The sequence below is a fragment of the Strigops habroptila genome, chromosome 8, assembly GCF_004027225.2.
Source record: "Strigops habroptila isolate Jane chromosome 8, bStrHab1.2.pri, whole genome shotgun sequence".
NCBI classification, from domain to species: domain Eukaryota; kingdom Metazoa; phylum Chordata; class Aves; order Psittaciformes; family Psittacidae; genus Strigops; species Strigops habroptila.
In genome coordinates, this window is record NC_044284.2 from 41,680,601 (window position 1) to 41,694,958 (window position 14,358).

The following is a 14,358-nucleotide window of genomic DNA, read 5'->3' on the forward strand; positions in this document are numbered from 1 at the left end:
CTACTGAGAGCTGGTTTCATGCCATAGCCGTAGCCTTGGGTAGGTTCATATCAGTGCAAGGCCTGTGTGCACCAGAGGCTGCAATCCCTGACTGGGCAACCAGCAGAATTGTCAAAGATAGATACAATCAAGTATGGAATAAACGAGCAAATGCAAGGTGATAATTCATGGTAGGATGCGGGATGACTATTCAGAATAGTGGTTTTGTTTTGAAAAAAATTTATTTCTCTCTTTGGAGTGCATGAGCAATCAATTATTTAAAGAAGATGAAAATGGGAAATGAAATTGAGCAAAGGCGGCATTACTTTCAGCGGGGTGAACCTGTGGGACTGCCTGCCACAGGATGCCAGGGGTGCTGAGAGCTCACCTGGATCCAAAAAGAGTTTAAATTACATGAGTAGTGAGGTGCTGAATTGCCAAAGTCCTCGTTACTTTTTTAAGTGGGTGAAATCAGAAGGAACTTTTCTCTGGCAGCCTTTCCCCATAACCTTCTTTGTTATCCCTGTTTCCATGGATGACCCCAGTAGGGCTCCAGGCTCTGTCATGTTGTCAGCCTCACAAACCAGGTGAAGGATGAGGTGTCTAAAGGACAGTCCGTATGAGAGGGAAGGGGCACAGACCAGAGGGAAGTCAACACTTGCTGGTGGCATTTTTTTTTGCAGTTTCCCTTGATGGTGGGAGGAGGGATTTGACACAGAGAGGATCTGCTCTGCCCTTGGTGCCCTCCTCCGTGGTTGTTACTCTTAGGACTCAAGGTTGCCTCCTGGCATGCCTTTGGACTTTGAATAAAGACTGCGTGTGGTGTGGTTTGCTGGCAAGACCCAAGGACCTTGGTCCCCCTTTTCGTTAGCAGGGAGCAGAGTAGGCAGCCTCTCCTAGGATAACAGCTCCATGGCTCCAGAGCATCATTGTGCAGCCTCCCCATCATGCCTAAGCGGAAACAGTTGCACAGAGGACACATCTGCGCTCTGGGATGTGCAGAGGGCTGCAGTTGTCATTTGCCTGCTGGCTAAAAGGAAGGTGACATTGAGATACAGGGAGAGGAAAAAATAATTAGGCTGAGAGTCCTTTGGGCAGGAGATCTACCCCGCAGTTTGCCCAATTGTGACTTTGGTTGGCTCTGTGGAGTTTGCATGATTAATTTGAGATGTTTAACCCCATGCTGGGCTGCAGGTGAACGCCACCAAGGCTGCCTTCTTCTGTAGCAAAGAGTTTGCTGGGGAGCCAATCACTCCAGTGAAAAGCACAGGCTTTGCTGGAGTGTCTGCTGGGCTGCATCCCAGGGCTGTCCTGCTTCTTTTTCCCCTGGACACAAGGCAGCCTCTGTCTTTGGAAATGGCACAGGACCCATTGCAGGCATATCAGAGAAGGGAAAAAAATACAGGAAGGTGGACTACAATAGAAGGGTTGTCTGATAGGAAACCCTGGACAAATAAATGCATTTTTTCCCCAGGAAACCCAAACCGGTTCCATAAAACACTGAAAGATGTGGGGCCACATTTTTCCAGGGGAAATGGCTGCCTGAAGAAGCTGATAGCTAGGAGTGGGATTCCGCCCCGACCCCCTTTGTGTTTGGAAAGGCTGCTGGAGGAGTAGCAGGATTTCTGATGGGCAGGGGTCCAGGTCACGAGTCTCCAGGAGAGGAGGGAAATCCCAAGGCTCAGAGTAAGGGGAGGGAAATTTTAATTCATTTGTGCAGGGGCAACAGGGGGAACCCCAGGTCATCAGTAGAAAAAAACTGCACAAGGGAGCCCTGCCTGCCTGGGCTATCTACGCCATCATTGCTGCTCACGGGAAAGGGGTTTTTAACCCTGGAAAACCCCTTTGCGTTCTAATATGTGGCTATACTTTCAGGGGTGGGTGTCTCGGCCCTCTCAAGAGGAGGGAGAGAGCTGCTTCCTCTGCTTTGGTTTTAGGTTTGTATTGATTTGTTTGTGTTTGTTTCACTTGCACATTGTTTTTGGTTTTCATTTGGCAGTGATTAGTCGTTAGCACTCTTGACTGTTTTGGGATGTTTCCCAGCTCTTCTGACCTTATCGCCGAGCTTGGATAAACCAGAGCAGTTGGGAACTGGGGAATTAGTTACTGATACCGGATTGTGGCAGGTCCAGACCACATCCATGTGAATCATTGATTTTTCTGAGGGGAAAAAAACCCCAAACAACCCCAGAGAAGCCTCCTTCTCATCCTGAGCCCTGTGTAGGTCCGTCACAATTGAGGTGTTTGTTATTCCCATCTAGAAATGAACTTGGACTGCAGATGAATCACGTTTGGAAATGATCCTCCCTGTGCTGTTTTGCTTCGATCAGCAATCTCTTGGGATGTGCCTGGATCTCCCTGGGGCTTTGGCTGTCCTGGAGCTCTGTTCTTCCTGCAAGGCAACTGATGGTGTGAAGGCTTTTTGCCCAGCCCCACTGGTGGAGAGGAAGGTTTGGCTTCTTTGTTCCCATCTTCTTCCTAGGAAGGCTCTAGCTCATGAATCCTGGTCCGAATCAAAGAGAGAGGGGACAGTGCACTGCATTGGTGGTGAGACAGCCAAGAGAAGTGATGGATGACTTCAGTCTGTGCTTTGAGGAGACCCTAACTTCACTTTATGTCCTACCCAGAGGGTTCTCCACCTCTTTGCTGCAGCTGGCTTTTCCCCGGGGCCTGGGCTGCACATTTGGTGACAGCGAGGATCTGGCGGGGGCGTGGGGACGGGGACAGGCGCCGCGGTTGAAACAGGACCTTGCTAACCACATCCTCAGCCGCACCGCCGCAGGTCTTGTGGCTGTGCTGGGTGCCAGATGGCCGTGCTGGTGCGGCCCCAGCCACGACACTGCTGCGTGGGCTGCAGCTGGGGGGCGCGGAAGGACCTGGCCGGGGTTTTGCTGCCATAGCAGGGGATGCAGGCGGGATGCAGGCAGCCGCCACACAGCCCCACGCTGCGCCCAGCCAAGATGCAACCGCGTGAATCCCAGACGAGCTTCCCGGCGCCAGCCTCCTCTGCCCACTGTGGAAGGCGAATTTAAACACCTCCAAAAATCCCGATGGTGTGCGCAGCCCTCTGCAATTATTATTTGTGCCACAAGCTGCTTCCTGCCCCGAGCTGCTTTTATCTTGCATTGTTTTCCTCTCCAGGTGGGGCTGCAGGCTCCCCACTGCTCGGCCTCCGGGGCTGCCTCCGCCACTGGCTCGCGGGCCACACTGCCGGCTGCAGCTTGCTGCCGGAGAGGCCACCTTTGTCTGCCAGCCCGTCCGCCCTCCTCCTCCTGCCAGAGCTATTTCTGGGAGCAGCAGCTGAGCCCGAGGATTGTTAATTGTTCGTCAACCCCCTTCCAGCCCAGTTAGATCACATGCGGAGATTAGAGCACCTCGTCACACCCTTTCCTCCGCCTCCTTCTCCTTCATCCCTCCCTGAACCAAAGGGATGGAGGGCAATGGCCCTTCTGCAGGCAGATGGGAAGACACGAGGCGTGTGCGACCGTCCGGGATGCCAGCCCCACCGAGGTGACGGCTCCCACGCTGTGCCCAGCCGTGGGTATCACGGAGATGCTGAGCCATGAGTGTCACGGAGCTGCCCTGCGCAGGGGACAACCGCAGTAGGGTCACCCAGCAGCAGGGACCGGCTCCGGGCGCAGGCAGGAGCCCAGGGCAGGCAGGCAGACAGACAACAAAGCCACCCCAGGCGCTGACCTCAGGAGCTGCCATGTGACTCTGCCTCAAACTTACTAAAGCATGACATCAGCCTGGGAGGGAAAGGCAGGGCTGCCACCAAAATACTGCTTGGCTTAAACGGGCTGCCTGTGCGCACTGCCTGCACTGCTGCCGGTCCTCCCCTGCTTTCCTCTTGTATGCCACCCCCCACCCCGGGAAAGCAAACTACTGCCCCATCTCTTTGTGAAGGGCATAAAGTGCAGGCAGGGGCAGGGCTTTGGTGTTCCGGGGATAACACATGTCGATGGTTGTGCCTGACAGCAGGCACAGTGTTGGTGGGTGAAACTGGTGGTACTGGGTACTAGCTCTGCCACCTGACCGCATGTGTCTCTATTCCTCCCTGCCACTCTCAAAGGCTGCTGTCTGAGCACGCACAGGGATGAAAGACCACTCGGAACCCATTCCTACTGTGCTTATCCCTAGCCAGGGCAGGGGGGAGGCTGCTGGCCCACCTGCTTCTAGGCAGGTTAGGTAGCCAAAACACAGCAACTGGAGAGGAATAGTGCCTCATGCCATCGGGGTGAGGCGGTGAGAGGCAGAACAGGTCGGTCCGCTCGGATCCAGGCATCTTCACTCAGCAAAGCTCCAGCATTGTGTCTCCTCTGCCTGCATTTGGCTTTTTTCAGCCGGTGGGGTGCTTTGCACCACTGCTCTTCACCCACATCCAAGTCAGGAATATACGCAGCTGAGGTGTATCAAACTCGGCTTTATCCTTCTAAACCGTGGTTATTTCTGCTGAGGATGCAGGTGCCCTGATCCTGCAAGCAGCAGTGCCAGAGCAACACGCCAGGTGATGGACAAGCCGTTTTGCAGGGGCGCAACTGAATGCTGTGCCATGGAGTGAGGGGGGGCACTGGTGGCAGGCAGATATGCTGGCTGAGGGCCAGGAGGTGTGACTGCAGTCCCAAACATCCAAGCCCAGACCTGCCCTGGCTGGTTAGACTGACCTGAGGGCTTAGGCCAGGGTGTTGCCGGCCCTCCGAGGCGCAGGAGCAGGTTCAACGGGTCTAGAAACCCTTGGTTCCCACCACTGGGACTCGCGTCCCTCCAGCCTCCCACGCTGGGTGTGGGGGGGACAGCCCTGCTCCCTGTGTCCGGGAGAGGCTTGCCCTGGTGCTGGCAAGGGACAGCTGAGGCTGCCTGCTTTGGCCAGTGTTTTGACTGTGCAGTTGAGCATGCTTCAGTCTAATTGTTTAGGATAGAGTGTGGCACTTTTGTGCAAGAGGAGGTGGACATTTTGAGATGTCAGCCCCCAGGTAGACATGTGGTCGTGTTCAACATCCAAAGAGTGGCACTTGAGGTTTTCCAGCTGTGCTTGAGCAGAAGGAAAACTTTCGTTTGGTCCAAGTGTGGGGGGATTCTGAGGGAAACACTCTTGCTATCTCAACTATGTCTTGATGTGGCTAAATCTCAACCTGTTTTTTGTTACCACTATGACCAGCCACCCTCTTGTCCTTCCAGCAAGCCAGGACATGGTGGCAGGTCCTGCCAGTAAGACATCATCGCAAGCTGCAGCTCTTCTTCTTGGGGGCCTGTGGCCAAATCTGTTGGAAACAAAGGGATGGAAGCAAGTTGGCATGTGTCAGCTGGGAATGGAAACTGATGCTGTAGGGCAGCACACTGAACGTCCTTAATTTTGGGCCCTTGCACTTCTTGCCTCCTTTCAGATGGTGGTTGCTCCTTCGTGGAAGAAGGAGAGTCCCCACTCCAAGCCCTGAAACACCCCCTGAGCTTTCTTGAAGGCTGCCCTGGTGCATGGAGCTGTGTCTGGGGTGTGGGTTGTCTCCTGCAGCCCACAGCCACCAGCCTGGCCCTGACACTGTGTTTCACAGCTATGACAGAGCAAGGTTTCAGTTCCCAAAGAGCTGCTGCAGACCCCATCACCCCTGGAGATGCTGGTGGCATGTTGTCCTCCTCCATTCTCCCTTGCAGCCCTACCTGATCCCGTTGTGGATCTTCATCTTTTATCCTGGGGTCTCTCTGAGCTTTGCTGCCAGGCCCCTGGGGCAGATCTCTGCCTGGCAGCAGGGCAGGCATGGCTTTCTGCTCCATGTCGGGGCAGATTTTCCTTGAAGTACTCAAAGCTGCACTTCCCCCTCTAGCCAACTCTTTCTCTAACACGACAAGACGTCAGATACCGGTACTGGAATTGAGGGAAACATTCCTAACCTGCACAAACCGAGTTGCTCTTGGTTTGGTTTGTTGTTTCCCCCTCCCCTCCCGAAATGTTTCAATTATTTCGTCCAGAATCTCCACTGCTGCCTGTCGGTGTGATCTCGGCAATGCGGGGTGCAGAGAAGCTGGGGCGCTGCCGAGCGCCGGGTGCTGCCGCAGCGCTGCCCGCTGTCCCTCGGCCTCCGTCGGCGGGAGGGGACCACCACGAGCCGCGTGCCGGCGTTGCCGCTTTAAGAGCCATCTCCGCGGGGCGAGCGTTCGAACCCGCTCCCCTGCGTCGCCATTGGCCGGCGCGGGCGCGCGGGGGCCAGCCGGCGGTTGGAGCGGCCGGCGGGGCGCCCTGATTGGCCGGGGCGAGGGCGGTATAAATGGTGGCCGGGCGCGTGGGCTCTCCTCAGTCGGTGGTGCGAAGGAACGGCGTGCAGACCAGGGCTGTGGACGGTGGCGGAAGGTGAGGCGCGGCTTCTCGGCGGCCCCATCGCCCCCCGTCCGCCATGGAGTTCAAGCTGGAGGCGCACCGCATCGTCAGCATCTCGCTCGGCAAGATCTACAGCGCGCGGGGCCAGCGCGGCGGCCTCAAGCTCCACAAGAACCTCCTGGTGTCGCTGGTACTGCGCAGCGCCCGGCAAGTCTACCTGAGCGAGCCGGGCTGCCCGCCCGAGCCGCCCCCCGCCGCCTGCGGGCCCCCCGAGGACGAGCCGCCGCCCTGCACCACTGCCTGGGCGGCCGGCGAGGCGCCGCCGCCGCAGGACGAAGCGGGTCGGGGCGGACCGCGGCTGCCCGGGGCGGACTGTGAGGGCCCCCGGCCGCGGCGCTGTTGCTGCGGCTGCAGCTGCTGTTGCGCGGCGGCGGGCGGCGAGGCGAACCGCGCGGACTGCGCCGCCGCCGCTGAGGCCGCGGCCCCCCCGCCGCCCCACTGCCCCCGGAAGCGGAGCGCCGGCGAGCGGGGCCAGGCGGGCTCCCCGGTGAAGAAACCCCGCCGCGAGGTGGAGGAGGAGCCGCCGCCGGGCGAGCAGGAGGACATGGAGACGGGCAACGTGGCCAGCCTCATCAGCATCTTCGGCTCCAGCTTCTCAGGACTGCTCAGTAAGGAGCCCAAGGGCCGGCGGCGGGCGCCCCTTGACGGCGGCGAGGCGACGGTGGCCACGACGCCAACCGACGCGGCGGCCGAGCCGGGACAGATCTGCTGCGACGAGCCGGTGCTGCGGACCCTCAACCCCTGGAGCACGGCCATCGTGGCCTTTTGACGCGCGGGCCGCAGAGACTGGCCCTCCGCCGTGGGGAGGGGAACCCTGTTGGACGGACGGGCGGCCGGACCGAGAGGTGACACCCCCCCCGCCCTCCTCCCGCACCCACAGCCTGGCGGAGGAGGGCGGGCAGCGCCGCGGGATTCCGGCGCTGGCGAGTCCCGGCGCCTTGCCCGGGCGCACGGGAAGGACCGCGGGGCAGGGGCGGCAGCAGCAGCACTTCCGCGCCGGCAAGCTGCGTCCCGTCTGCCGGCACCCGCCCTGGAAGCGCCCCCGGCCCTGCCCTCCCGGAATTCCCCTTCCCCGCCGGGCCGCCGCCCTCCCCGGCGCCCGGGGGAGGTTCTGCCGCTGCCGCTGACACTGGGGGCGCTCCCACCGGGGATAGTATTTTAAGCTTGGAAAGTATTAAGTTTATTAAATAAAGTCTCTATTTTGGGAAGGTTTAGGTCAGAACTATTACATGGTGCTTTTTAAAAGTGTTTATTCAGAGAAACGAAGTTTACAGACGCTCTGACGGCAAGTCCTTGAGCCTGTTTGTTAAGCTTGGTAGCTCCTGGTCTTTGTTGTATAAAGGCTTGGGGCTCCCGTAGGGATTTTGTACAGTGTTCTCCTTCAGTGATGTATCTTGTTTTGTATAAAATGTAATTCTACGTGTACAACACGTATTAAATATTTTCAACTGTATAAGCTTGGTCTTCGTGTATGCCCCTGCTCGGCTCGGGGGGAGGAGGCCACCGGGAGCCTGGCAGGCAGCAGCCAGGGTGTGGTTGCTGCATGTCTGTGGCTGGATCCACCCTGCCTCGCCAGAGGCTCGGGGTGGGTTGGAGTCCAGCTCCTTCGGGAGTCCGGGAAGAAAGTGAACTTTTGTCAGGGTGACTGGAGTTCTTCCCAGGATCTTCAACGTGCTCCCCCTGCTTCTCCGGCTGCAGCTTCTTCCCGGGGCTGGGGCTGCCGTGGCATTTGAGCTCTTGCTCAGAAAGTACCTAATGTGCAGAGTCACTCTCTGTGGGTGGAAGGCGGTTGCTAAATCCCGGCAGAGCAGCTGCCTGCAGCCTGGCCTCGCGCTGCGGAGTGGCTGGGGGCTGGACTCCTGCTTTGCGTGCCCGGAGGTCCGCGCTGGGGGCGTGTGAGTGGATCCTCTGGACATGGGCTTCGCTCCCGGCCCCCTCCTGCTCTGCCAGAAGTGTTTTCAGTGCCTCCTCCTCGGTGTTAACTTGTGGAACAGTTAAAGTGATGAGTATCAGAGCTGCCTTTTTTTTTTTTTCTTTATCAGTAAACTGGGTTAAAGTTCTGCTCTTAGGGGTGGGGAGAAAAGGTCGGCCTCTGCTTCACAGTGACTGTGGAGTGCCCCAAGGCCTTTTAATTAGGTCTGAACTGTGGGGGATTTTTTTTTCCTCTGCTTCTTGCTGGGAGATTCACTAGAGGCTTTTCTGCTCCTAATTAACTTTTCAACTGAGGATTGTATCTCTTGTGAGTCAAGGAAGATGTTTGTGTGCTGTGAAATGCAGCCTGGGATATGGCTGAACCTTAGGGAGCTGGCTTGGGCAGGAACAGTGTAGAAGATGAGCGATGACCAATGTGAAGTTCCTTGCTCTCCGCTTTCTCTGGTGTGGCTGACACAGATGTGTCAGGAGGCAACATGGTCCCTATGGGGGGCCCTGGAGTTACGGGCTGGGGGCTTTACATGCTGTGAGAACTGGAGGGGTGAGGCTTGGCCCTCTCAAAGTGCTAGGAAGGCAGCAAGGGGAAGACTTGAGGTTGGGAAGAAGCTGCCTGGTCTGGAGCAACTTAGAGGGATCTCTGTTAGTATTTGTGCAAGTTGGTAGCTCCCTAATCTTACATAAAAGCGAAAGTCCCACCATCTTAATTTTCTTGATAATTGCACTTAATGGTGACAGACAACTTTAGTTTGGTAGACAACACCAAGGAAATTGCATGTGATGAGGCATTTCTTTCCATGTGATGACCTTTGGGAGGTGACAGGAAGAGTCTGTCCCTGTTTCATTTGTGCAGGTGCTCTCCAGGAGAGCCCTGGAGTTCAGCAGCATGGCTGTGGGACAGGAGATGAAGTCACCTCCTGGACCTTTCTGGGAGGAGGAGGAAGTTTGCTACAGAGGACTTTCCCCCCACCTCTCCTGCTCTCTTGCAGGACATCGTGCTGGAGGGCACAGGTTGCTCTTGCAGGTCAGAAGCTGGGCTGGGGGGGTGGAAACGGCCTCCTGCTCCCATATAAACATGACTTCCTTCCCAAGATAGGGGAGGGGGAGCTTCAGTCCCACTCCTTGTTCCCCAACAGCATCTCTGTGGAAGTGAATGGTTTTGCCCAGGGCTTGCAGTCAGCTCCTGAGTGCTGGAATGGGGTGGGGGCAGTCCTGCTTTTGGCTGTCAGGGAGTTGATCGGGAGCATCTTGGCAAACCTCAAGGCTTCCAGAGCATCCATCTGCTTTTCAAGCATCTGGTCTGGTCGGTTCACATAGCTCTGGTGTCCCTGTGCAGACAAGACCCAGCCTCCTCTTTGGCACACATCACCAGCAGTGCTCTATCTGTTTTATCTTCCAGAGAGGAGTTGTGCAACAGCATAATTGCTGTTGGCCTCTGAAAATACAGCAAAGACGACTCAGAGGTGCCAGCGCAGCTCCCTCTGGTTTGTGTGACCTCTCCATGGAGCTATCTGAGGTTAGCAAGTTCTTGCTTACTGGCTGATGACCACAGTGCCATGTCCCTAAAAGGCCTGTTCCAGCTCCATTGGCTGCCGAGCCACCTCTGCTGTGCCAATGCAGAGATGTTGCTTGCTCCCGTGGCTGTGTTTTTCTAACATGTGGGGTTGCCTCCTTGGGATGTGTGTGTCCTCAGTGAGCCACAGGAAAAAATAACCAAGGCACGATAGCTGCCAGTGAGCTTGGGCTTGTCATAGAGGAGTCTGTGCTCCACTGGAGGATGAGTCTCAAATCAAAAAAGACATGTAATGATGATCCTGTGTTACATTTGGTATCAACTTTTCTGCTCTTTGTTTTGTTTCATCCTTCCTCAGTGTCTTGGTTTTTTATTCCTATAATCGCTTTTACCTAAGTGGGATTTTTTTCCTTAATTCACCTGTTCTGTCATGTTGCTTTCATCCCTGGTCTTTTCCTTCTGCCTTTAGATTGCTGCAGAGGTGAAGGTGATGGGATGGGACCAGACAGCTGAGCAAGGAAGGAGGAATGATCTCGAGGAGAGGCTAATGCCCCAAACCTGCTGTGTGGGCCAACACTGACGGAGGGAAGAGAAGTGCATAAATAAACCAGATAAAAATAAAAACTTCCATCACTTGGAAGAGAGGGTGACTCCTATGGAAACTACCTCACGGGGTCGAGGAGGATATGACTTAATGGCAAGATGGCAGCATCCTCACCTTCCTATAATAGCAATGAGCTGTTGGAAGCGCTCGCCCAGGCAGCTGCTCTTCCCCAGCTCAGGTCAGGTCCTCTGAGAGCCTGGCAGAGGAGGGGAGCTGGGAAGATCCCTTAGTGCAGCTGGAGGGTGGGATAGATGCCGGTGGAGGGGCAGAGAGAGCCGGGAGCGCGGTGTCCAGGCTGCCTGGGCAGTGCTCAGGGAGGAGGGTCAGCGGCAGCCTCTCACTTTTCTCCTGCTGTAGTCGGCAAGGAGCGACTGTAGCGTGGATGAGCATCAGCTCTCATCAGGCATACCTTCTGGAGAGAGGGAATGGTTTAAAACCGGCTCTTGCCAATAAGGGAGTGTTAATGGTGTGAATCGCCTCGGCCTTTAAAGGTACGGCCGGCTGTACATGTGGGCGCCAGCCAGCGGAAGCCCGCGGGGCTGGGAGGCGATGGGCAGCGAGGGGTCGGGGCTCGCAGGAGGCTCCGGATTTCACTCCGGATGCTCTTGCTCCCTCCTGGCCTGATGTGACCCAGTGTTACCGCCCGTCTCTCCTCTCCTGGGGCAGGGGAAGGGGAGGAAGGCCCCGCACACTCATTGCTGCAGCATCCTGTGTCAGCGCTCAGGAATCCGGAGAGCTGCTGGGAGGGAGGGAGGGAGGAGGAAAGGAGGGAGGCCAGCGCTGCGGGGCTGCGCCTGCCGGGGCCTCTCCCGCCGGGGAGCTGGGGGCACCGGAGCACCCCTGGGGGCGCATGCTTTGCCAAGGGCTAAACCCCAGAGCAGAGGTTTTCTGGGGGAGGGAGAGGTGCAGAAGCACTGTGTCACAGTACTTCTTGCTTAAATGATGGCTCAGAAGGCTGATGAGGCACGTCTGGATCCCTGCCCGCCCTCACGCTGCTGCAGGGCTTGCATCTGTCTCCAATGTACTGTGCTTGCCACGATGCTCTGCCAATATATATTTAGGGTGGGTGGAGGGAGCCCCTTCCCCGGTCCCCTGCGGGCTGGGGAGCATTTGCAGGGGAGCGAAGGCTTGTCGCCGCTCTCCCTGGGCAGGGTGCTCCCATCGTGGGGGGAGGTGAGCAGGGGCAGAGGGAAGGTGCCGAAGCTTGCTGGCAGGGCTGAGCCTGCTGGCCAGGCTCAAAAAAACCCCCGGGGTTTCTTCCAAGGAGCATCCAAGCACTTTTGCCAGGCTGAAGCAGGGCAGAGAGAGGGGTTAGCACTGAGAGGGGATGGCTGGCGGTGGGAGAAGCTGGCTGGAAGGTGTCTGGAGCTGCGTTGGCACAGAGGGACCCCAATGGCTATTCCAGGCCAGAACAGATCCTGGAGGCAGGGTCAGGGCCAGGCGAGTGCCGGGACATGGTGACAAACACTAACAACTCTGTTCTTCTGGTCTTATGGTTGTGATTTCTGCTCCTGACGTGCAAACCCTGCAGGGCCCCCCCCTCCCCTCCTTCTCCCCAGCTGGGCAAGAGCTGGCCTGGCTGCGGTAATGAAATGCAGAGCTGCTTGGGGGAGCAGGGGGAGAAAAAAGGCTCTGTTTGAGGTTTTGTGCCTCCGGTTTACTCTGGCCCACTCTCCCACTGGAGTGATTTATTGGTGATGGAGCCTGGGGAGAGGGGGAGGGAAGGGTTTAGAGCTGCAGGAAAATAGTCATCATGTATTTCCCGAGCACTCACTCAAGGTAGAGGGGAAAACCAGATGAGGGGAAGGTAAACTGCCTGGGCAGGGGCCATCGAGCATCATTTGCTGGAGCTGAGCTCTCCTGACCTTGTCCTGGGTGCTCAGAGATGGCATTGAGCGTTTTGCCCACCAAAGGACTGGCTTTGTGGTTGATGCACTCTCCTGCCATCCCAGTTTCCCTGCTGGGCAGGCAATAGGGTGCTGAGACCTGTCTGCAGGCAGCTGCTCCATGACTGACCCGCTCTTCTGGCCCAGCTCAGCCTTCAGGGCTTGCTTCTCCGGTGAAGGTGAGGGGTGCGATTCATCTTTTCTCCCTTTCCTGCAATCATGGCCAAGGAAGAAGCCAGCCAGGCCTTTCCCAGGCCGGTGGAGAAGTGGAGGTACCGGCTGCTGCTGATCTGCTTTTGGGTACCTATGTGGAGCTGCTGTGCTGCTGGAGGCACTGCGAGGCTGCAGATGCATTTGCTGCCTGCAGCTACCTCAGCTCAGCCTTTCCCTTAAGCCAAGCTTTAGGCTCTGCTGTGTTGTTCTCACACTGCCAGCAGTGAGCTCCCCTCCTGCGTGGGATCCTCTGGTGTGCTATGGCTTTTGAAGGGTGACCTCCAGCTTGGGAGAAGCAGGCAGGGCTGCTTGTTGTTCATGCTCACTGCTCTGGTTGGGAACATGTGTGGTTTCCTAGGGGGAAGGTCTCTTCCTCCTCCTCCTTGCCTCTGCTGACAGCGTCTGACCTCAGCTGTCATCCCTGGTGGTGCAGGGGATTAATCTGAGCCTCGGGACAGGTTGAGGCATGTCCAAGGCGGAGGAGAGCTTCATGCGTACAGACACAGAGGAAGGAACAAAAACAATTCCCAGGGAAATATTTTCCTGCTGCTTTTCCTGGCAGCAAGCAGAGTGGGAGGAAAAGACCTCGTTATAAATTGTTTGCAGGAGACTGAAGCCCCGGATCTGCTTTCCCTTGGCCTCCAGCACCCCATGAAGCTCAGACCCACATGTGGAAAACCACAGAGTGCTTGCCCCCCAGCCTGCTGCTCAGCATCCCTGGGGTTCTGCTCAGCCAAGGCATCTCCTCCACCACCCGCTGCCTGCCATGCTCCAGGGTCCACGAAGCCAACTCAGAGCATTTACAAAGCCAGGAGAACCTCGCCACCCTGGAGCAGCAAGGCATGGTCTGCTGGTGGACTCTGCCCTTTGCCTGCTCTGGCCTCGGCTGCCCTCCTCCTGCTGCTGTTTGCTTTGGCAAGCCCCGGGCTTCACCCTGCCAGCAGAGCTCTGCAGCCCTGGGTCAGGCGGAGTGGGATGGAAGCCGGAGGTGCGGGGCAGAGAGGGAGCCTGTGGGGAAATGAGAACAGGGAGGGAAATGGAGAAGTAGATGGCTGGCTGGGCGGATGGGGCACGCCGGCCCTGCCGTGAAGGGCAGGAAAGACACAGCTTGCTCGGAAGTCTGGAGGGTGGGCTGGGAAAGGCAGGAAAGGGGAGTGAGGGCTGGAAGGAGGGGTGCAGGGGTGGGAGCCCCAGTACCACACCAGGTTTGGGCTGTGGGAGTCCCATGGGTGCCTGCTCTCCTTGCCCCTAGGCTGGGAGTCTGCATGCTGTGGTGCCCTGCTCCCTTCCTGAAGCAAACAGCTGGATGTGAGCAGCGTGGCCCAGGCAGCAGCAGCCTCCCCTCACACTGTCCCTCGTGGAGCTGGAGTCCCAGCCAGAGCATGGCTGGAGCATCACTAGAAAAGAGGGGGAGAAAAGCAGCTGTTTTGGAAGCAGCAGGCAAAGAAATCCCTGCTGGCCTCATCCCAGTCAGTTTCCAGGTTTACTCCTGCAAACCCAGGCATGGAGCAGCACAGGCAGGTGGGCTTTGCCAGTGCATGTGGTCCTCCATCCCAGCTCCCTCCATCCCTTGCAATGCTGGGGGTGGTAGGAACAAGAGGCGATGGAAGCACCGAGCTGGGAGCCAGGGGAGGAGGCAGGTTTCTGCCGTGGTGCGGTGCTGGGATACCAAGCATCCCTGCCTTGCCGTGGCTGGGCGGAGGGGGCCACTGGAGCAGTGCAGGGTTATGTCTCCATGGCAATGGGGCTGCTATTTTTCAAGGCGGGAGGAATTTATGTGTTTTCTCATGCGATACCAGCCCAGGGCAGCAGCATCAACAAGCAGGCACAGTCCTGCAGGGATGGTGGACATGGAGGGGCAATG

General features: G+C 57.4%; 1 protein-coding gene and 1 long non-coding RNA gene across 2 annotated transcripts; both read left to right on the forward strand.

Moving 5' to 3' along the window:
• Positions 1 to 6,258: 6,258 nt before the first annotated feature.
• On the forward strand, positions 6,259 to 7,802 carry IER5 (immediate early response 5). The gene has a single exon (XM_030495468.1). The coding sequence runs from the start codon at positions 6,366 to 6,368 to the stop codon at positions 7,116 to 7,118; it is 753 nt and encodes a 250-aa protein (XP_030351328.1). The 5' UTR covers positions 6,259 to 6,365; the 3' UTR covers positions 7,119 to 7,802.
• Positions 7,803 to 8,374: 572 nt separating this feature from the next.
• LOC115611868 lies at positions 8,375 to 10,431 on the forward strand. Its single transcript, XR_003992723.1, has 3 exons — positions 8,375 to 9,302; positions 9,678 to 9,794; positions 10,261 to 10,431. It is a non-coding gene; the product is annotated as an uncharacterized LOC115611868 (long non-coding RNA).
• Positions 10,432 to 14,358: the final 3,927 nt, after the last annotated feature.